Genomic DNA, 22,180 nt, shown 5'->3' on the forward strand with positions numbered 1-22,180 from the left:
TCAAAATATAAAAGTCTTTATTAAGATACAAAATTCTTTACAAATTAGTACAAAAAAGTATTGCATACATATTTGCATCGAACAATATTTTTTTTTAAAACATTATCTTATTAATAAAAAATACTTTAAAGGTGTCCTGCACATAAAGCTACTAAATAACCCTTTGTAACATCCCACACTTTTCTAAATGCTTCATTCACAGCACAGTGATTAATGATTCTTTTTGCAATGAAAGTGTGTTGTATCAATTAGGGGCTTAAACATCAGGATGTCATCAAAATGTAAACATACAGGAAGCAAGTTAACAATTCCCCTTCTTCCCCTGTATCTTGTGTTTCATTCTCCTAAACACATTAACATTTTCTACTGTTCTCCTGGAGAGAGAAAAAAAAAAAATACGTGAAAAGACTCAGAAGGAAGCCACGGAAAAGTCCAACTGCATACATGAAATATGTAAACAATTGATTATTCGCCTTTATTTTTTAAACTTCGCCATTGGAGAACTGAAAGAATTATTTGGAAAGCAAAATGTGTGACCTACAAAATGTATTTCAGCGTGCACCTATAAAAAAGGACCGTTCTGGAACGTAAGGGGAGTTTTCACAATTTGTTGAGTTACGAAAACAACATCATGCACATATGACGCATGGGGGGGGGGGCAGCTTGAAAAAGCAGATACACAATATATAGAAAAATAAACAATTAGTTTCATGATATACCGCACAACAAAAATATTTATTCCATCTTTGTTTTCTATAGTTTTACTGGCCCATGAGGACATTTTCATAAGACAAACATCTGACATTAAAGAGCATATTTGAGTCAATATGGAGTGACCCCTATTACAATTTTACATTACAGCCTTTAATGAAGGGGTGGGCAACTCCAGTCCACAAAGGCCACCAACTGGTCAGGTTTTCAGTATGTCCCTGCATCAGCACAGGTCGCTCAATCAGTCCCAGCTTCAGCACAGATGGCTCAATCAGTGGCTCACATTGAAACACCTGTGCTGAAGCACGGCTATATGGAAAACCTGACCAGTTGGTGGCCCTTGAGGAGGACAGTTGAGAGGACAGGAGTCGTTTGAATGATCTGCTATGACAGACAGATCTGCCGATTGGTCACGTTTTTAAAGCCACATAACCTTCCCAGCTGTATTGACACATTCAACGTTTTCCCTTTTCTTCGGACCTGCACGAATGCACAGTCCGTTGAATGTCTCGTTTGCATCTATACCCAGCCAGCATTTGAAAGTTCTGACCATGGTAACTCAGAGGCTGGGAACTTCTTCACCATGGAGCATTTTGCATTGAGCGATTGGAAGCAATAGTAATATGGGGACACGGTAAAATCAGAAATAAGAGCTGCTTTAAGTAGAAGAAAATACAATGAAAAAAAATAAATAAAACTGAAATGGAGCCTTTATAATAATTCCTAATCATTTCTCTCGGAATTTAGAGTTATGTAACAAAGTAGTTAAATATTTTAGAACCATTGCCACTTTTGTCAGGTAGAATTCTTTTAGTTATACTAGAACAATACGGCCTCTTCATCACATTGTATAGCAAGCACAGCGAGAACGCATTCACATTCTTATTTAGTTTTGATTTTTTTTTTTTTTTTTTTTAACAAGGGCATTATAATTGCTTGAGACACTTTAAGACCCAACCTAAAAATGAAACTTAAGCGCCGAATTTCAGAAATGTGTATTATTTCAGAGAAACATTTCCTTTTGTGTTTATGGTCTTTATGCAGTAGAAAAAGAAGCTTCAAACTGTTCTAACAGGAGTTGGCCGCCTGACCGCAGGTAAATGCGGAGAACAGAACACTGCTAAAAAGTAGCCCTTGCAGACAGACACAGTAACGATTCACTGAAGCAGGGGGGGAGGGGGCAACTCCGGTCCTCAAGGGCCACACCAGGCCAGGTATTAGGGATATCACTGCTTCAGCACAGGTGGCTCAATTGAAGACCGAGTCACTGATTAAGCCACCTGTGCTGAAGCAGGGATATCCTTAAAATCTTACTTGTTGGTGGCCCTTGAAGACTAGAGTTCGCAACCACTGCACTAAAGTCTCCCGGCTGCAAAACTGCAGGCGGGGAAATATATATATTTACAAAAAATGGCTCTAGATTTATCAAATGAAAAAATCCCACTGCTTTCACTGCGATTTCCTTTCCTGATAAAAACGGTGCCGTTTTTGCGCCGGTTCTGCCCTAGTTTTGCAGTCAGGAGACTTTAGTCAAACAGACCACGAAACGTTCCACGTTGCAGTTTTTGGTAGCCTTTTGACAAAAAAAATAATGTATGTCACTTAAGTGACTTGCATAAGATTGTATTTTAGCGCAAGAACTTTGTGAACAGCCCAAATAATAAGAAGTTCCTGAGGCACGGCTCCGTCAATGCGGCATTAAAGACACAAAACACACTTACACATCTGTGGTGAGATAAATGTTCTTTTCACACTTCTTCTGCAGCTTGTAAATACAGCTTTGGAGTTGGTGCGGGTCCTGTTTCACATGCGCACTCCCTGCAGTGTTTCCTTTTTCCAGTTAAACACTACGCCGTGACGTGGTACTCTTTATAGCCGGTACGTCGTCAGTGTGGATGCAGCACCTCATGGCAATGTGATTAATCGGTTACAAAGTCACGCTCTCCATAGGAATGTCAGAATAATGCTCTACTGTTTCAATCTCCGTTTCTTCGGTCCCTTCCAATTCCTCGGACGTGATAATAACTGTGTCCACCTCTGAAACCTCTTCCATCACGGTCAAGCTGTCCCTGTTTTCGTGTCTTGCCAGGGCCTCAAGCTTTACCCGGAATGTCTCAGCTTCTTGTTCCTTCTGTAGGATCTGCTGCCTGAACTCGTGCGCTCTGCAGTTCGCTTCGTGTAGTTGCTGCTGTAACAATTCTCTTTCTTGTTCATCGTTACTATCCTAGGGTGGAATAAAAAACAAGATACCAGCCAATATGCAGAACAGCAGCACCTGTTTTATGGAGCAGATCATACTTTTGTGCTGCAGTGTTGTATTTCACATAGCCAGAAACAGCCAACTGTTAAAATCGACCTATTGTCCACGAAGCGTATAATTTCTATTCTACCGTGACAATGAGACAGAGCCAGAAAAAAAACCCAATGGTTTACTTTACTTTGTGTCCTAACATTAGGAATGAATGGCCTGGCAAGCCTGTATGTCATACCACAAGCTAACACAATGACATAGAGAGAGGGGGTCTGTCAACACAGTGTGTGTCTTTTCCTCTGCAGTTTGCAACACAGGTGGGACCAGCGGCCAATACAATGTGTCCTGTACTGCAGGGTGTCACTATATTAGGACAAGGGAATTAATTTGGCTGATTGCAGACAGAGAAAGGAGAGCTATGCTACAGTTTGTGACATAAGGTACATACTGACCTATTAAGCCCGTCACTGACATGCTTTCCATTCACATCAGAAAGTCTGCTAGATATTTACATAGATAAAAACATACCCTAAGCATTGTCTGTATTCTAAATCCCCTAGTGTGTGCTGTGATATTACAATTCATTGTGTCTATGCGAGTTCTGCCTTGGGCAACTGCAGTACAAATCTGGGAGTGGTTATTTGCAATAAGCATCAATTTTAAAAGCAAGGTATTGTTACGTGTCTGACACCTTCAGTGATGCATCTTATCCTCGGCTCAGAGAGAAAACATTTGGGAAGACTCCTTACCGTGTTATCGTCTATTACATTAACAACTTGTGTGAGCCGATGCCTTTTAGCAGGAGGCGGGTCCTCTTCCGTCAACATTTCTTCCGTGATCTGCTCAGCATGCATTAAAACTGGAAGAAAAGATGTACAGACTGTAGACACTATAGATTTGTAGCTGGAAACTAGTCAAATCAGTGGGCAAATGTCACAGTATTGTAACTACCTGGGCCCCTTTTGCTGCCAGCTGAGGTTTTGAAAACAAAAATCCAGTTTACCTAGTTCTGTAATTAAAGCAGCATAGCCGATGGCATCATCAGAAAAGAAAGCTATTCCAATTCAGTAATACCCAGAAAGAGTAGAAGGTGGTAATTGGCTGTATTTGTGGTGCCAAAGCCCTCGAAACCTTTGTGCTTTGTTCTGTTCTCCATTGTATTAAAGATGGATAAATAAGTTTCAGCAACAACTCTATACTGTGTGTATCTCACTCCCTCAGCATGTCCCGATCTTTTCTATATCAGCCAATGTGAACAGCTGTTCCAGGCTAACAAAATACACAAACTGCAGGGTGTTATCAAGAGCAGTCGGAGTGACCCGAGATTTACCTTGCTGACCATCCTGCATGGTCACAATAAACGGGTGGCTGATGCCATCAGTAGAACCTCTGTGGAGACTGCCCAGTTGAATGCCATCTGTTACAAAAGTTATAACTCTTTGGCCTCCACTTTCCACCATCTGCTGGACTGCGGTATCCACAGAATCCATATCTGTAGAGTCATCAGATCTAACTGGAGAAATACACAAAACAAACTTACAATACGTGTCATTTAATTTGCACAAATATAGATTGTGTGTCTGGGACGGTTTTATGACGACAACTCTTCAGAGCTCACACTGTGCACTCTATCGAGTTACCTAAGAACACAAACACAAAGTAGTAGTCAAAACAAAAAATGATTATAATTTGTAATCTGTAATTTAGAAAGAAAACAGTCTTGCTTTCATGGTCAAAACGTCTTTTCCTTAATGTCCTGGCTTCATACTTAATTGTGCAGATTTTAGAGAAGGATTGGTGTAAATGTAAATGTTACAGGAGCTACAGGAACATTCAATCTGTAACACAACGGGCTCATTTGTATGCTCACTCCGGGTAAAAAAAAGCTGTATGCTCTATTTTCCTAGAGGCAATCTTTACTATGGATTTCAAGCCAAAATTAGGGAAGTAGATTGACATGTATAAACCGGATGTAATAAAACAGCTGTGAAAGACGACGTGTGTGCGCATTCGCTTTGCTATACCTTCAATATAACCTTTAAAAAAAAGGGTGCAATCTGATACTGTGATAACCTTTTTATGTTCTGTACAGTGACTATTGCCGACGTGTTTGTGGTATTGCTTGTAATATTTATGTTATTGGGTAAACATCGCAATAACTGCTATTACTTACATAAAATGCAATGCTTCTGCTGCCAAAATATTTATTACTCAGGAAAATATTCTGAGGAGAATTTAAAACATGCCAATGGAGTGCGCACTATTAGGGTCCCAAGGCGATTCTGAGGCCCTCGCTAAGCATACTCAGGAGGGATCGCACTATTAGGGTCCCAAGGCGATCCTGTGGCCCTCGCTAAGCATACTCAGGAGGGATCGCACTATTAGGGTCCCAAGGCGATCCTGTGGCCCTCGCTAAGCATACTCAGGAGGGATCGCACTATTAGGGTCCCAAGGCGATCCTGTGGCCCTCGCTAAGCATACTCAGGAGGGATCGCACTATTAGGGTCCCAAGGCGATTCTGAGGCCCTCGCTAAGCATACTCAGGAGGGATCGCACTATTAGGGTCCCAAGGCGATCCTGTGGCCCTCGCTAAGCATACTCAGGAGGGATCGCACTATTAGGGTCCCAAGGCGATCCTGTGGCCCTCGCTAAGCATACTCAGGAGGGATCGCACTATTAGGGTCCCAAGGCGATCCTGTGGCCCTCGCTAAGCATACTCAGGAGGGATCGCACTATTAGGGTCCCAAGGCGATTCTGAGGCCCTCGCTAAGCATACTCAGGAGGGATCGCACTATTAGGGTCCCAAGGCGATCCTGTGGCCCTCGCTAAGCATACTCAGGAGGGATCGCACTATTAGGGTCCCAAGGCGATCCTGTGGCCCTCGCTAAGCATACTCAGGAGGGATCGCACTATTAGGGTCCCAAGGCGATCCTGTGGCCCTCGCTAAGCATACTCAGGAGGGATCGCACTATTAGGGTCCCAAGGCGATTCTGAGGCCCTCGCTAAGCATACTCAGGAGGGATCGCACTATTAGGGTCCCAAGGCGATCCTGTGGCCCTCGCTAAGCATACTCAGGAGGGATCGCACTATTAGGGTCCCAAGGCGATCCTGTGGCCCTCGCTAAGCATACTCAGGAGGGATCGCACTATTAGGGTCCCAAGGCGATCCTGTGGCCCTCGCTAAGCATACTCAGGAGGGATCGCACTATTAGGGTCCCAAGGCGATCCTGTGGCCCTCGCTAAGCATACTCAGGAGGGATCGCACTATTAGGGTCCCAAGGCGATTCTGAGGCCCTCGCTAAGCATACTCAGGAGGGATCGCACTATTAGGGTCCCAAGGCGATCCTGTGGCCCTCGCTAAGCATACTCAGGAGGGATCGCACTATTAGGGTCCCAAGGCGATCCTGTGGCCCTCGCTAAGCATACTCAGGAGGGATCGCACTATTAGGGTCCCAAGGCGATCCTGTGGCCCTCGCTAAGCATACTCAGGAGGGATCGCACTATTAGGGTCCCAAGGCGATTCTGAGGCCCTCGCTAAGCATACTCAGGAGGGATCGCACTATTAGGGTCCCAAGGCGATCCTGTGGCCCTCGCTAAGCATACTCAGGAGGGATCGCACTATTAGGGTCCCAAGGCGATCCTGTGGCCCTCGCTAAGCATACTCAGGAGGGATCGCACTATTAGGGTCCCAAGGCGATCCTGTGGCCCTCGCTAAACATACTCAGGAGGGATCGCACTATTAGGATCCCAAGGCGATCCTGTGGCCCTCGCTAAACATACTCAGGAGGGATCGCACTATTAGGGTCCCAAGGCGATTCTGAGGCCCTCGCTAAGCATACTCAGGAGGGATCGCACTATTAGGGTCCCAAGGCGATCCTGTGGCCCTCGCTAAGCATACTCAGGAGGGATCGCACTATTAGGGTCCCAAGGCGATTCTGAGGCCCTCGCTAAGCATACTCAGGAGGGATCGCACTATTAGGGTCCCAAGGCGATCCTGTGGCCCTCGCTAAGCATACTCAGGAGGGATCGCACTATTAGGGTCCCAAGGCGATCCTGAGGCCCTCGCTAAGCATACTCAGGAGGGATCGCACTATTAGGGTCCCAAGGCGATCCTGTGGCCCTCGCTAAGCATACTCAGGAGGGATCGCACTATTAGGGTTCCAAGGCGATCCTGTGGCCCTCGCTAAGCATACTCAGGAGGGATCGCACTATTAGGGTCCCAAGGCGATCCTGTGGCCCTCACTAAACATACTCAGGAGGGATCGCACTATTAGGGTCCCAAGGCGATCCTGTGGCCCTCGCTAAGCATACTCAGGAGGGATCGCACTATTAGGGTCCCAAGGCGATTCTGAGGCCCTCGCTAAGCATACTCAGGAGGGATCGCACTATTAGGGTCCCAAGGCGATCCTGTGGCCCTCGCTAAACATACTCAGGAGGGATCGCACTATTAGGATCCCTAGGCGATCCTGTGGCCCTCGCTAAACATACTCAGGAGGGATTGCACTATAAGGGTCCCAAGGCGATCCTGTGGCTCTCGCTAAGCATACTCAGGAGGGATCGCACTATAAGGGTCCCAAGGCGATCCTGTGGCCCTCGCTAAACATACTCAGGAGGGATCGCACTATTAGGATCCCAAGGCGATCCTGTGGCCCTCGCTAAACATACTCAGGAGGGATCGCACTATTAGGGTCACAAGGCGATCCTGTGGCTCTCGCTAAACATACTCAGGAGGGATCGCACTATTAGGGTCCCAAGGCGATCCTGTGGCTCTCGCTAAACATACTCAGGAGGGATCGCACTATAAGGGTCCCAAGGCGATCCTGTGGCTCTCGCTAAGCATACTCAGGAGGGATCGCACTATTAGGGTCCCAAGGCGATCCTGTGGCTCTCGCTAAGCATACTCAGGAGGGATCGCACTATTAGGATCCCAAGGCGATCCTGTGGCCCTCGCTAAGCATACTCAGGAGGGATCGCACTATTAGGATCCCAAGGCGATCCTGTGGCTCTCGCTAAACATACTCAGGAGGGATCGCACTATTAGGGTCCCAAGGCGATTCTGAGGCCCTCGCTAAGCATACTCAGGAGGGATCGCACTATTAGGGTCCCAAGGCGATCCTGTGGCCCTCGCTAAGCATACTCAGGAGGGATCGCACTATTAGGGTCCCAAGGCGATCCTGTGGCCCTCGCTAAACATACTCAGGAGGGATCGCACTATTAGGATCCCAAGGCGATCCTGTGGCCCTCGCTAAACATACTCAGGAGGGATCGCACTATTAGGGTCCCAAGGCGATCCTGTGGCCCTTGCTAAACATACTCAGGAGGGATCGCACTATAAGGGTCCCAAGGCGATCCTGTGGCTCTCGCTAAGCATACTCAGGAGGGATCGCACTATTAGGGTCCCAAGGCGATCCTGTGGCTCTCGCTAAGCATACTCAGGAGGGATCGCACTATTAGGGTCCCAAGGCGATCCTGTGGCTCTCGCTAAGCATACTCAGGAGGGATCGCACTATTAGGGTCCCAAGGCGATCCTGTGGCCCTCGCTAAGCATACTCAGGAGGGATCGCACTATAAGGGTCCCAAGGCGATCCTGTGGCCCTCGCTAAACATACTCAGGAGGGATCGCACTATTAGGGTCCCAAGGCGATCCTGTGGCCCTCGCTAAACATACTCAGGAGGGATCGCACTATTAGGGTCCCAAGGCGATCCTGTGGCCCTCGCTAAACATACTCAGGAGGGATCGCACAATTAGGGTCCCAAGGCGATCCTGTGGCCCTCGCTAAACATACTCAGGAGGGATCATACGATTAGGATCCCAAGGCGATCCTGTGGCCCTCGCTAAACATACTCAGGAGGGATCGAACTATTAGGGTCCCAAGGCGATCCTGTGGCCCTCGCTAAACATACTCAGGAGGGATCGCACTATTAAGTGTCACAGTGGCTTTGAATAAATAAATAAGACGAGAAACAAAATGTAGAATTTCAGGTTAGTACATTTGGGCCTTAAAGCAGCAATCCCCCTACCCATCTTTTCTTCCCATTTTGCTTATTTTACTGAAGTCTAACCGGGGGATCCCCGGTGCTGCACCAGGCTGACTGGCTCCTGAGATACTTACCGTTTTAGTTGCCGTTTTTTCAGCTTCGATTTTTAATCCGGCCGACCAAAAAGGAAGCAGACACCATCAGGGGGGGGGGGTGGGGAGGAGGGGCATGGTCGCGGTTTCTTATTGAGCGACGTCTTTGATAATCTAGGTAATGGACCAGCAACTAAAACTGCAAGGGGGTGCCCGCAGCTAAAAAATAGCTCAATTCAGCTACTGGATACTCCCCAGTTAGAATGATATGAAACAATATCATGGAAATGGGGGAGATTGCGTCTGTAATGTCTTTATACATATTTCAACTCTTGTGGCTTGATAGTGCAGAGGTGGCCAACTCCCATGCTCAAGGGCCACCAGGTGGCCAGGTTCTAAGGATATCCCTGCTTCAGCACAGGTGGCTCAATAAATGAGCCACGGATTGAGCCATCTTTGCTGAAACAGGGATAGCCTTAAGATCTGAACTGTTGGTGGCCCTTAAGCACTGGAGTTCCTGACCACTGGTTCAGTATATTAGTGAGGTCTCAAAACAGTCAGAAAGGGCTTGTAACCTGATAAATACTTAATATCAGTGTATTCATGGCGACGTTAACGCTTGTAACTTGATACACAGACCCTTTTTACATGCGTTACTCACCTGTGACATTGTTTGAACTCGAGAGTGGAGAAGAGGCTTCTGCTATCGCTGCAAGGGTGGCCAGCACAGAGGTCGAGTTTGAAAACTGAATGTCAGATCCGTTTGGGTCGCCTGGGAAAAGGAGACAGATTTATAGAACATATAAGCGGTGATGTGAACATCCTAGACGTATATACATTTAACACATGTTGGACACGTTAAACATTTTTCAGGCCGCTGGCCATCTTTAGCCAAAAAACATGTGAAAAACACTCCCAAGTGCCAGCTTTGATTTAGAGTACCCTGTGGGGGATGAGACAGTCTAGGCTGATAAAAAGCAAAAACTATTTTTTATGAAAAGTAACATTGGAAGAGTATATATATAAAAAAAAAAAAACAATAAAAGAAAGGTTTCACAAAAAAGTTAAAAAGCAACAAAACAATTTTTTTTTTTTTTTAAATGGTGGCGTAATCCCAAGCGGGGAGATGACTAAAGCCCCATCTGGTGTTCAGCAAAGATACAGACAAAAACAGCACACAGCAATTTCATGTTATTTTACTCTTCAATAAATTCAAATTAAGGATTGAAAGCTAAAGCTTAACTACTGTAGAATGGGAAAAAGCTTTCGATTAGATAAATCTGTGCTCATCAGTAGTGATGGAAACTTGGTGTACTACTCATGAATTCCTTTTTACACAGAGGTCACTTCTGGCGCAATATTCCCTGATGAAATTTCAGCCAAGCAAAGCAGGAGAACCCAAGCAAACATTATTGCAACAGTTAGTCTTAGGTTGCGTGAAGCAATGGTCATTAGAAATCATGGCAACTCACTGTGTAAGGTCCCCGTGGGCAATGCAAATTGCAAGCTAGTCATTTACACCCCAGTGGCAGCACCTCATTGCAATATAAAAATAACATTTTTTAATTCTCCAACATTTTGCACGTAAAATTAGGTTTAGGTGTGTAGTTCCTCTCCTCGTGCCGGACGGAAGGGCATTAAAGTAATTGCTATGGAAGTTCCCACCCGACTTTCAACAGGCAAAGAAAACTCTGTATAAGTACAGCGGGTCTTACAGGACCTAAAAACATGTACCTGCAACCCGCCACTAAAAAAAATACGCATAGGGTGTTACCTATTTTCCACTCCAGACCATTTTTATTATTTATTTTTAAAGCTACTAAAAATACACATTAAATTATAAATTAGTCTAAAAACAGCACAGAAAGTTATATGCACAAATGAAAGCCTGCTTTATTGACATTACAATATATAGTTAGGGAGACACGGCGTGTTAAAAAGTACATGCCCAATTAATTGGCAACTGATATTACATGACTGTAGAGCTGACACTAAAGAATACTTTAAACATGACATCCTTTATAGTGATAGATGAGGAATATCAGTTACTGCGAAATAGTGCCACTAACGCACTGCGACTGGGAGTAAAGACCATATTATTTGTGGGTACATTAAAGCGGCAACCCAAGACGTTTTTTTCTTTTCAATATAGGAATGAAGCATGGGGTATCCGGAGCTTAACCCTGTTACTTTGAGCTCCGGGGACCCCCTGCTTACCAAGATACTTCCGTATGGGGTGTGGTAGCTGCTCCGCTAGCAGGGTTCCCGCAATGGTGGAGTTTTAAAGCGTGCACGCCCTGCGGGCCAAAGGAAGCCGTGACATCAGATTCAGCTTCCTATTCGGCCGACAAGACGCGAGTGCGTTAAACTCCACGAGATACCGGCACCCCCTTTGGAGGTCTCTCTCACGAAGCAGGGTGCCCTCAGAGCTTAACAGAATGGGGTTCAGCTCCAGAGACCCCCTGCTCCAATCCTATGTTTAAATATAAATAAAAATGAGCGCATGGATTGCTCCTTCAAACTGTCCCACTTGCTTTACATAAATGTAGGGGTTTGGGAACCAAGGTGTAGCTAATTTCCCAAAATTTTTTTTTCAAATATGTGGGAAGGGATCCACAGCCTCTTACACCGGAATTTATTTCATTGACATGGACTCGCGGAGGGTTTTGCTGTAAAGAACATGCTACTCTAGTCCCGGGCCTTTGACCAAGCACCATGGATAGTAATAAGTATCTATTGTATGGTTGGACCCAACGAGACCTTGTATGTAATGTGTTTATGGTTTAAACACTAACTTTTTGTGTTTTAGGGTTCCCTTAGTGCAGGGGGGCGCGGTGGTTGCAGAGGCCCCACGCTCTTCACCAAAGCATTTAAATTAAATGCTGGGGGACCGCGCGGGGCCTCTGCAACTCAACTTACCGTGATTCAGCTGGCTTCAAGCGATGCGTCGCCAAATGACGCCTTGGGGTCATGTGAGGTGACGTCATGGCAACACGGCGGGACCACGTGACGCCACGCCACACTAAGGTAAGGGGGGGACGGCACAAGCACTTGTGGAGAGCAGGCAGGGGGGCGCAGCAACAAAAGTTTTAGTGTATTATTCCCTTTTTACTTCCTGTATCCCTTTTTACATGAAACTTTACAATAACATTGCAAATTAAAGCCTTGTTTGCTCTTTTACTGTTACTCAATTAGCAAGTTAATAATTTCACAATCTCATCCAGGTGTATGGAATCGTACCTGTGGCTGTTTTCGCATTTGCTCGTGACACCAGATTAGACAGACTCACAAGATCCCCGTTTGCGAGAATATACTGTGGTGACGATAGCGTGACAGCATTCAGTCTCCCTGGATTTACATTCACCTGGTTGTGCATGGCTTCCTGCCAGTGGAAGAAAAAGGAATGATTTATTATAGATCAGTGGTGATAAATTCCTTCTCATAAAAATATTTTGTAGACCATTTATGTATAAATTGAATTTATGGCTATAGTAAGCACCTTTAGTATTCATTCCTCTTTGCTCACCACATATGTTTATAATTGCACAGGGCACCAACTTATTTCTGTTCATAAATATATTTATGTACATATATTTTAAAGATACTGGACCAACAATCTTGTGTAAAATGTAAGTAGTACAATAATAAAAATATTAAATTAAAATTAAAAGATCTCTTTAACGTACCTGTATGGTAATGAGAAGCTCAGGGTTGTTTTTATCCAACGCAACATCGAAGGCGGTTTTATTGAACTTGCTCAAAGCGTTCACATCGGCACCATTTTTTATAAGCAGATTAACCACATCTGGGTGATTGTGTTCCGTTGCCCAGTGCAAAGCTGTCATTTTCAGCATGTCCTTCGCATTGATATTCGCACCATTCTACAGAGATGATGAAAGCTTTATCCTGTTTTTAGCGAGTACAAATGTCCACTCTACACGGTTATATCGATTGCTGTGTCAGGAGCTTAATCACTGGGGCACGGGTGGCCAACTCCAGTCCACAAGGACCATCAACAGGTCAGGTTTTCAGGATACCCCTCCTTCAGCAGATGGCTCAATCTTAAACTGCACCACCTGTGCTGAAGGAGGGATATCCTGAAAACCTGACCTGTTGGTGGCCCTTGTGGACTGCAGATTCCCACCCCTGGTGCAACTCCTCCTCTATTGACACACCCCAAACTGAACACAGGGGCGCTCACAGGGCAAATACGGAGACACTTAGAGAACAAAATGAAAATCCCTTGCTTGTTTTCGGTTTTACGCCAAAAATATTACAGGCAGCACGGTTATGCTATTTTGAAGCACGTATGCCAGACACTATAAATCCCTCTGCCGGAGGGGCTTGGTTTTTGCACTTTGTTGTCGGGCAACAACAAAAAAAAAATCAGTGCAAAAGAAAAGTGCTACAGATTTATCAAAGGGACAACAAGGAATCCGGTCGCCGTTACCGTGCACCTCACGTCTGAAACAACCTACCAGGAACGCTCAAAACCACCCCAAGTTAAGTAATTTCAAGACTCCGGCTGTTTCAATTTTAATCTTGTCCTTAACTGTCACATACGCCCATAATGTATATATTATCTAACTGTCCATGAAATGTCTGTAAATTGAATGTATTACCTCTGTTCATTTAATGTAACCATGTATTGTCGCCATAACTCTGTGCCCAGGACATACTATACTTAAAAACAAGAGCTAACTCAATATATTATTTCCAGGCTGTGCTGAAAAGCTGTGTAAGGCCGTGATTATACCACAGCGCGCTACACCAAAACAAATATCAGTATACCAATGAGCGCGCACTTAGAGCTCGCGTGATCGAGGCAGCCAAGCGCGCAAATTTATAGCCGATCTGTAAAATTTATTTTCAGGAGCGACGGCCGCATCACGCGAGCGGTTCAGCCAATGATGGCGAACCGCTCGAGTGACGCCATGGCCACGCCTCCCAATGCCTCCTGCCTGAAGTGCAGGTTTCGGGCATGCGCATCGCACCGAGGGAGAGCGCATGCCCGGCGTCGGTATAATCAGGGCCTAATACGGCAAGAAAAGCTGTGTAATACGGTAAGCATAAGCTTATAGGGGTCCATGTTAAAATTGATTTAAAGCAAAAGGTGACACTGTGTGCTCATTTGTATGTCCTTTCCCAGAATCCCTTGCTGCAGCGGAAGCACTGTATGCTCAGAGATAATGGGGAAAAGCAGGGTTGCAGACTTGTCTGAGACATGTGAATGTGTTAAGTGGATTTTTCATTTGCTATTTCCTGGTAAAACATTTTATAAATAAAAACAATTCCACTTTCTTTTAAAATTCCTTCTCTAAAAAAAATTAGCACAAAGCAGCAGCTGATTTATCAAATGTTTTATACGCCATCATTTTAATCATTCTGCATATCCTCTCAGCGCAGTCTTCGAACCATAAACCAAGGAGAAAATAGACGTTTCCCCCACCCGTTAATTCTGCTTTACCTTAACGAGCAGATCCACGATGTCAGTGTGTCCGTCGGCCGCTGCCATGTGCAAAGGGGTTCTGTCAACTTTTGTGCGAGCGTCTCTGCTGATTCCTGCGTGGATCAGCACTTCCGCTGTGGAATAGTGACCATACTGGGCTGCCAGGTGGAGGGGCGATGTTCCAAGCTAGGAAGACGGATACAGCAGGTATGATTCAGTATATGAGTTAAACCAGGGGTGGCCAACTCCAGTCTTCAAAGGCCACCAACAGGTCAGGTTGAGGATATCCCTGCTTGAGCACAGGTGGCTCAAACAGTGGCTCAGTCGATGACTGAGCCACCTGTGCTGAAGCAGAGATATCCTGAAAACCTGACCTGTTGGTGGTCCTTGATGAATGGAGTTGGCCACCCCTAAGTTAGACAAAACAAGGCTGTTACATAGTAGATGAGGTTGGGGGGGAGGGGGAAGGACTTGTCCATCAGTTTAACCTGTTAGATTTAGACCACTGACACTTAGCCTATATTTATATTTACAGTATTTTCATCATATTTATAGAGAAAATAAACGTATTTTTGCAACACCCCTATGTGTGTGTGTGTATATGTATATGTATATGTATATATATATACATACATATATACATACATACATATATATATATAGAGCATCGCATAACTTTCTGTAGAGCAAGGTCATTCAACAGAGACACTCCCGGTTAAACAACAACTGCTGTAGAAATGGTAATCGCTTCTATATACCCAATCTGTTGTGAAAGGGGCTCCATTCTTCATTAATGATCGCACTTCATCCTCCTCTCCATTACGAGCGGCTTCTAGCAATCTTTTCCCCAGGTCCAGTGACATCTATTTACAAAGAAACAGAATAAACCAAATAATTAGTTCATGCTATTTCTATAAAACGGTAAACATTCAAAGCGGAAATGTAAGCAAGAGAATAAATTACATTGTTTGGATATTCTAACTTTCAGCCTTGGATCTGACCTTTGGTTGAGAGATTGTAAGCTCTTCGGGGCAGGGACGCCTTTTACTACTGTTCCCATTATGTGTGATATCAGGCGTATTCGTGCTGTGAAGCGCTATGCACATGGATGGCCCTATATAAAGATAGACAAGAGACAGTAACCACATGTTTGCGCATGTATGTATGTATGTATGTATGTATGTATGTATGTATGTATGTATGTATATATATACACACACACACACACACACACACAAATGTTGCTACTGTTTAAAGCGGATAATATATATATATATATATATATATATATATTTAAAAAATATATAGTGAGAAGGAGTGGCTCAGTGAGTAAAGACACTGACTAACACTGAGGATAGCTGCATGACAGCAAGCACCATGCTATGTTCTGCAGGTATATCACCAAAGTCCTGCGCACCCCAGAGCAAGAAGTGCCAGCTTTTAGGGCTCAGTGAGTAAAGACAATGGCTCTGTAAACAATGGCACTGAGTTTGCAGCAGGGGATTCTGGTTCAATTACCGGTGTCGGCTCCTTGTGACCTTGGGCAAGTCACTTTATCTCCCTGTGGCTCAGGCCCAAAAACATAGATTGTAAGCTCCACGGGGAGGGACCTGTGCCTGCAAAATGTCTCTGTAAAGCACCATGTAAAACTAGCAGCGCTATACAAGAACATGCTATTATTTATGATAGATATGTAAAAATGTTACTACTGTTTAAAACGTCTCGGCTATCTTTATATAGCGCCATGCATGTGCATAGCGCTGCACAGCATGAGCACACACAATGCATTAGCAGCATTGCATATTGCGGATACTCGGTATGTTTTATTTATGATTCATGCAATTATTGGTCTGTTAACTGGTTGCTTGAGTTTTTTGTTTTTAATAGTACACACCGTGACACACGCGCACGCCTGCACAGTGTGTGACGCCTGCAGTGTTTGACACGCAGTGTGTAACGCGCGCACACACTGTGACACGCACACTGTGACGCGCGCACACACACACTGACGCGCACACACACTGACGCGCGCACACACTGTGACACGCACACTGTGACGTGCACACACACACACTGACGCGCACACACACTGACGCGCGCACACACTGACGCGCGCACACACTGACGCGCGCACACACTGACACACACTGTGACGCGCGCACACACACACACAGTGACACGCGCACACACTGTGACACGCACACTGTGACGCGCGCGCACACACACACACACACACACACACACACACACTGTGACGCGCGCACACACACACACACACACTGTGACACGCACACACATTATTGACACACCAATTACTCAGTGACACTCACTAATGACCAAGACTAATGACTAGCGAATCACACTCACTAATTACGACTAAGTCCCGCGGATGTGCCCCTGGGCCTCCCGCCTCCCATCACACTCTCCTGTCTTTTTGGCGGGATTTTCCCAGCAGCCATCTTTACCTCAGCCGAGATTTATTCTAATCCCGGAGCCTCCTCCCTCTCTCCCCTCTGATATCACACAGAAACACACCCGCCATGAGGAAAACCCAAACACACGCACACAACGCCTAGCATGAAAGCGCGAGGATAAATAAACAATAACACCCTGGCGCGCGCACTCACCCCGCCCGGCCCGTGAGGCGGTCCCGCCCGGCCCAGCGCCGGCTCTGTCTGCTTTCCCTGTCTTATTTCTACCGAATGGACTTATTTCCTTTCCAAGTAATAACAATACGGAGAGTTCAGGGGGGGGCCGCAAGATGGCGGCGGCAGCGCGCGCCGGGAGAGGCGGAGGGACACGCTGGGGCTGAGGTAAAAAAAAGTGGGTGAGGTGAAAACGGCGGCGGAGGGATCCCGGCCCTGAGCCTGGCGCGCGCAGCCTCTTCTCTCTATATATGCGCCGGTCTGCGGAACTACATTCGGCCTCCTGTCTCATTCCCCCACAGAGAGAGCTGGGGCACGGTGAGCAGTGTTGCCATAGTAACCAGTCTCTGCTACATACATCGCAGGCATCATGTGTGCTCATTTGCATGTCATTACCCAGAATCCCTGGCTTGCAGTGGAAGCACTGCACTAAGAGATAATGGGGGAAAAGGCAGGGTTGCAGAGCTGTGAATGTGCTCACACGTGGGGATTTTTATTTGCAGCGTAATTAACAGACATTATTTAGCTAAAAAAAACAAAAACCTTTTTTTTAATATCATTTTCCCCCCTCTATGTCTCCTTAAAAATGTTTCCCTAACCCGAAATGCAAGTCAATAAAACGTTTCTCATTCACTGCCCCCACCCCACACACACACCTTTACAATACTGTTCCGCTTAATATCCGACTCGCACGCTCTCTCCACCTGTAAGGCCCATTTTAAAACCCACCTCCTTAAGGCCGATCTTATAGTGCCGGCGACGCGACCGATGCCATTGACATTGCGAAAGTTGCATTTCCAATTTAGGCGACATCGCTGGCTACAAGGCCACCAACGTCATAAAGGGGGAGGGCAGAGGCACTCCTGATTGGCGCAAGGGGAGACCGTCGCCAAAAAAATCAAATATCAGTGACTAGCAGATTTTTGGTAGTACTGTCGCTCCGTTGCTTTGTCGCCGTCGCATGCACTATAAGCGCCGATGACGGCGACAATGCCTTTGTTTTGACGAGACAGTCGCCGGCGCCGGCACTATAAGCGCAGCCTTACGATGCACATGGGTAGCTGTGTGGCTGATACTATACACCTCATACATCGACGTGGCCCCTTGCAGACACACTTACCAGAACGCCCGCCTACTGTCTCTCTAAATTCTCCCCATTTTCCCATTAGACTGTAAGCTCTTTGGTGCAGGGACCCCTTTTCCTAAAGTTTTATGTCTGAAGCGCTTATTCCCATCATGTGTTATATTATTATGTCACGTGTATTACTACTGTGAAGCGCTGTGTACATGGACGGTGCTATATAATTAAAGATATACGTATATACTGTACAATAACAGTTTTTGCTAGTATGGCTAGTATGCTTGTGAAACCACACGGTATATGTATATAATGTACCCACTATATCCTACACAAGAAAACTCCCTTAACCAATAAAAGTGCTGGTTTCCTGTATTTGCCTACCAAAATCTCGGAAGACCTAAAATTCAGACGTCAGTATATAATAATATCATTAAGTATAGGGCTTCGTCACCAATACAAAAACACGTTGATGTTTTAGGAGCTCTGGTACAAAAAACACTGAGGGAAACGTTTCATGCTGAGGCCAAAAATGCTCATAAAACAATGAATATATATAATTATGTGACATCTAGATTTTAAGCTCCCACGAGCAGGGCCCTCATTACCTCTATGCATCTATTTGTGCGTGTTCGGCCTCACTTGAAGGTAACTTTTTTTTTTTTTGTAATATACATAACTCTGTCCGTCATTACAAAGTGCTACCCAACAAGTGTTTCACATATGAACTCTTTAGACACTCTAACACTTTTAGACAACATCACCTTTTGGGGGCCCTTAAAGAAGCCAAGGAAGCTGCCGGTTTTTATTTTCTATTTTTTTCCCTTTACAACAATACAATCCACACAATGATAAGTAATTAACTAAATTGCCGATCGATCCGTTCTCCTGTGATCGATCGGCGAAGATTCGGCTAGGGGGGGTTCACAAAATGGCCGTCAGTGCAGCAGAAGAGGACCAAAGATGCAAAGTTCTGTGGGGAAGATCATGTGACCAGGCAGTCACTAGATATGATTGGTGAACTGCTAGAGAGAGCGCAGGGCTCAAAAAGGGGTGTGCCAGAGCCTGTTTCAGGAGAGGAAGGGGATGTGACTTTGTAAATGGTTGCTATAAAAACAAAAAATGTTTGTTTCATTATAATACATTAAAAATGTCATTCAGAGTTATTTTTTGTTTTTTTTTCAAATGCTACAAGCATTTTCTCATAGTACACAACTGATTTATTTTAAAAAAAAACCACACATCTACGATATTGCTTGGTCTGCAGCTTGAACCTCCAAATATCATTGATTTGGGTCCTTGGAAATGGCCATCTCTGCTTTACACAAACATCAGACACAAAATGTTAGTTAGTTGTATCCACCTGATTAATGCATTGACGTATTTCAAATGCAAATTTTGAACCTGTTATTTCATAGTATTAAACATACTGCAAATTGGAATAGTATATAAACTAACAGTTATCATTAAAAAAAATAAAAATGAAATTAGATGTACAGTATTTATCAGACTTTAGTCAATTTTGGCAGGCAGATGTATCAAAAGATGCAATAGTGTTATAACTTGCCTTAAAGTAGTCTGTTGTTGCGCACACAGATGCAATGTCTGTTTACTTTCGCTGTGCTATGGATACGGGGGGAAACAAAGCACGTTTCTGGCACACCGATAACCTGCAGCGCCTTGTCTGCTTTCAGATTTCCAAATATACTTTGCTAGTCGCCCGACGTTAAAACAGCTTTCCTGCTGCTGTTTTTTCGACTCACCTGAACCAGGGGAACCCCCGGAGCTGTTCTGTGGCTGGGAGATGAGGTTGTGGTTTTCTGTGGTGACCTTGCCACCATGTTTGTAGTGCGACAGCCATATTTGTAAGTTTTTTTTTTTCCCCTGAGGCAAAACCGGCACACAAAAAAAACGTACAAATATCTGGGTAACCCGGGGGTGAGTAGCTGTGCTTTCCGACATTATGGTTAAAGCCTTTCAGTGAAAAACACAACATGCACTTTCTGCGGGATACAATTGAGATGGCGGTCTCCATAATGGTTTCCGTCTCTCCTTTATTAAAGGAGCAATATAAGTGGCCTTTTTTTTTTTTACATGGGTTTGAAGCAGGGGATCTCTGGAGCTGAACCCCGTTAATTTCAGCATATTTCAGGACCCCCTGCTTCTCGAGATACCACGGTAGGGGGTGCCGGTATGTCGGTGGAGTTTAAAGCCTCTGGTCACGTGTGCCAATGAGAAGCTGCACTGGATGACATCACGGCTTCCTATTGGCCAGCAGGACCTTGGAAAAGTCGCCCATTACATGAACCACATAGCGATGCGGCTACCAGCACCCCCTACGGAGGTAAGTATCTCCGGAAGCAGGGAATCCCCCGAGCTGAAATTAATGGGGTTCAGCTCTGGAGACCCCCCGCTACAATCTTAAAGAAAAATCTGTCCTATTTTGGAAAGTTCCTTGTAGATAATTAGAGCATACAACACCTCAGAGGTCTCATCTACACGTGCACTGTTTTTGTGAAAATATATTTGCACTCGAACTACCATTAAAAAAACAACAAAAAAAGGACTCATTCTTACCATTTGGGTAGAAAACACTTTATTTGCGAAAGTGAGAATGACAGTATATATTGTTCAATGTGTTTAATACTGGCAGGTTTCATTTCAAGAAGTTTGTGAACAAAAAAAAACCCCCATAAACATCAAGATATATGCAGTAAAAGGATTTAATCCAGCAGCTGGCATCACATTCTTCTCAATGAGTGTAATTGTGTTGGATAATCTGTGGGGCAAAAGTTAATTTCATTTTTTGCTTCCCATAAATTAACATCCGCTAGGGGCACATTTTACATTACCAACAGTTTCAAGTAGTAATCCCCACTAACCAATCCCGCTCTCCTATTATTTTTTGTACAGGATTGGGACTGTGGGGTTCTCCGGATGATGAATTGCGGGGGGGGTTTTGGCTCCGGCTCCCGAGATACGTAGTTGTGAAGTTACCGGTATTACTTCCTGTTTTTAAAGGGGATTCAAATGGCCGTCCAACCGGAATAGGATAGGAAAGAGGTGGGCAACTTCAGTCCTCAATGGCCACCAACAAGTCAGGTTTTCAGGATAACTCTGCTTCAGCACAGGCGGCTCAATCAGTGAACAAGCCACCTGTGCTGGTCATCACTGATTGAGCCACCTGTGCTGAAGCAGGGATAGCCTTTAAAAACTGACCGGGATACGATGATGTGTCAGCTTCCTATTGGCCAGAGATTCTGCGGCCATTTTGTTTCCCTCTGGAGGGAGATTTAAACCCAGTAACTTCACCTGTTCGTATCTCAGAAACACAGGTCCTATTCTGTAAAACTGGAGGATAAAAGGAAAAAAGGAATTAGGGGGGGATTGCTTTAACTTACACATTCCAGCTTTCCGTTCTCTGATTTAGCACCTATTTGCACTTCTCTGCATACATTCACATACTTCTGTCTGTGCTTTCCTTCACTATAGGGCTACAGTATAAAAAATGGTGCAATCTACCCCAAACACGGAGCACCTGCGTCACTCTGCAAGCAGCGCCATATGTATGAATCTTGCCAATATTGGCGCAGATCTCTTTGGAGCAGAGGCAAACGTCACCTAAACCTGCCGGATTTCATTGGTGCCGCTGCACCAATTTCAGGCGCATCTATCTCATTGTAATGTTGTGCTGACTCCTCCCCTAACTCCTCCCCTAACCCCCTTCCCAAAACGCCTAGGGCACAACTGGAGCAAAAAAATGGAGCAAACCCCCCTCAATACTTTGACGCGGTAAAAACATGATGCACTAAGCGCCGGTTTTGGGGGAATGCTCCAGTTTGCGTCACCTGCTACATAATCCGACATTGAGAATAGTATAGTTGTTCCCGCATTGTACCGCGCTGCGGGATATGTTGGCGCTCTATAACTAAACAGTAATTGAAGGAAAAGCCTGTTCCTATAAATTAAGACCGGG

At 45.1% G+C, this 22,180-nt stretch overlaps 2 protein-coding genes across 9 annotated transcripts in view; both read right to left on the bottom strand.

Moving 5' to 3' along the window:
* GABPB2 (GA binding protein transcription factor subunit beta 2) lies at positions 1 to 17,381 on the bottom strand. 7 transcript variants are annotated; one of them, XR_012802604.1, is made up of 11 exons: positions 17,109 to 17,379; positions 15,483 to 15,595; positions 15,240 to 15,344; positions 14,500 to 14,667; positions 12,719 to 12,913; positions 12,273 to 12,414; positions 9,694 to 9,804; positions 4,293 to 4,475; positions 3,712 to 3,821; positions 2,433 to 2,935; positions 1 to 374 (listed from the first exon to the last, which is right to left on the bottom strand). XR_012802604.1 is itself a non-coding variant. In XM_075607770.1 (10 exons), the coding sequence occupies exons 2-10, from the start codon at positions 15,585 to 15,587 to the stop codon at positions 2,639 to 2,641; spliced, it is 1,395 nt and encodes a 464-aa protein (XP_075463885.1). In that variant the 5' UTR covers positions 15,588 to 15,595; positions 17,109 to 17,381; the 3' UTR covers positions 1 to 2,638. The 7 variants fall into 7 exon arrangements, 6 of the variants coding, with proteins under 6 accessions (XP_075463885.1, XP_075463884.1, XP_075463887.1 ...); XM_075607770.1 differs by having other exon boundaries at positions 1 to 2,935; positions 4,293 to 4,454; positions 17,109 to 17,381; XM_075607769.1 differs by having other exon boundaries at positions 1 to 2,935.
* Positions 17,382 to 20,783: 3,402 nt separating this feature from the next.
* Positions 20,784 to 22,180, bottom strand: part of MLLT11 (MLLT11 transcription factor 7 cofactor) — an 8,203-nt gene continuing 6,806 nt past the window's right edge. For both annotated transcript variants that reach the window (XM_075607776.1, XM_075607777.1), the window contains exon 2: positions 20,784 to 22,180. This exon is cut by the window's right edge and continues 1,025 nt beyond it. The gene's annotated coding sequence lies outside the window, so the exon portion shown is untranslated.

The sequence above is a fragment of the Ascaphus truei genome, chromosome 7 (genome assembly GCF_040206685.1).
Source record: "Ascaphus truei isolate aAscTru1 chromosome 7, aAscTru1.hap1, whole genome shotgun sequence".
In the NCBI taxonomy this organism is placed as follows: Eukaryota; Metazoa; Chordata; class Amphibia; order Anura; family Ascaphidae; genus Ascaphus; species Ascaphus truei.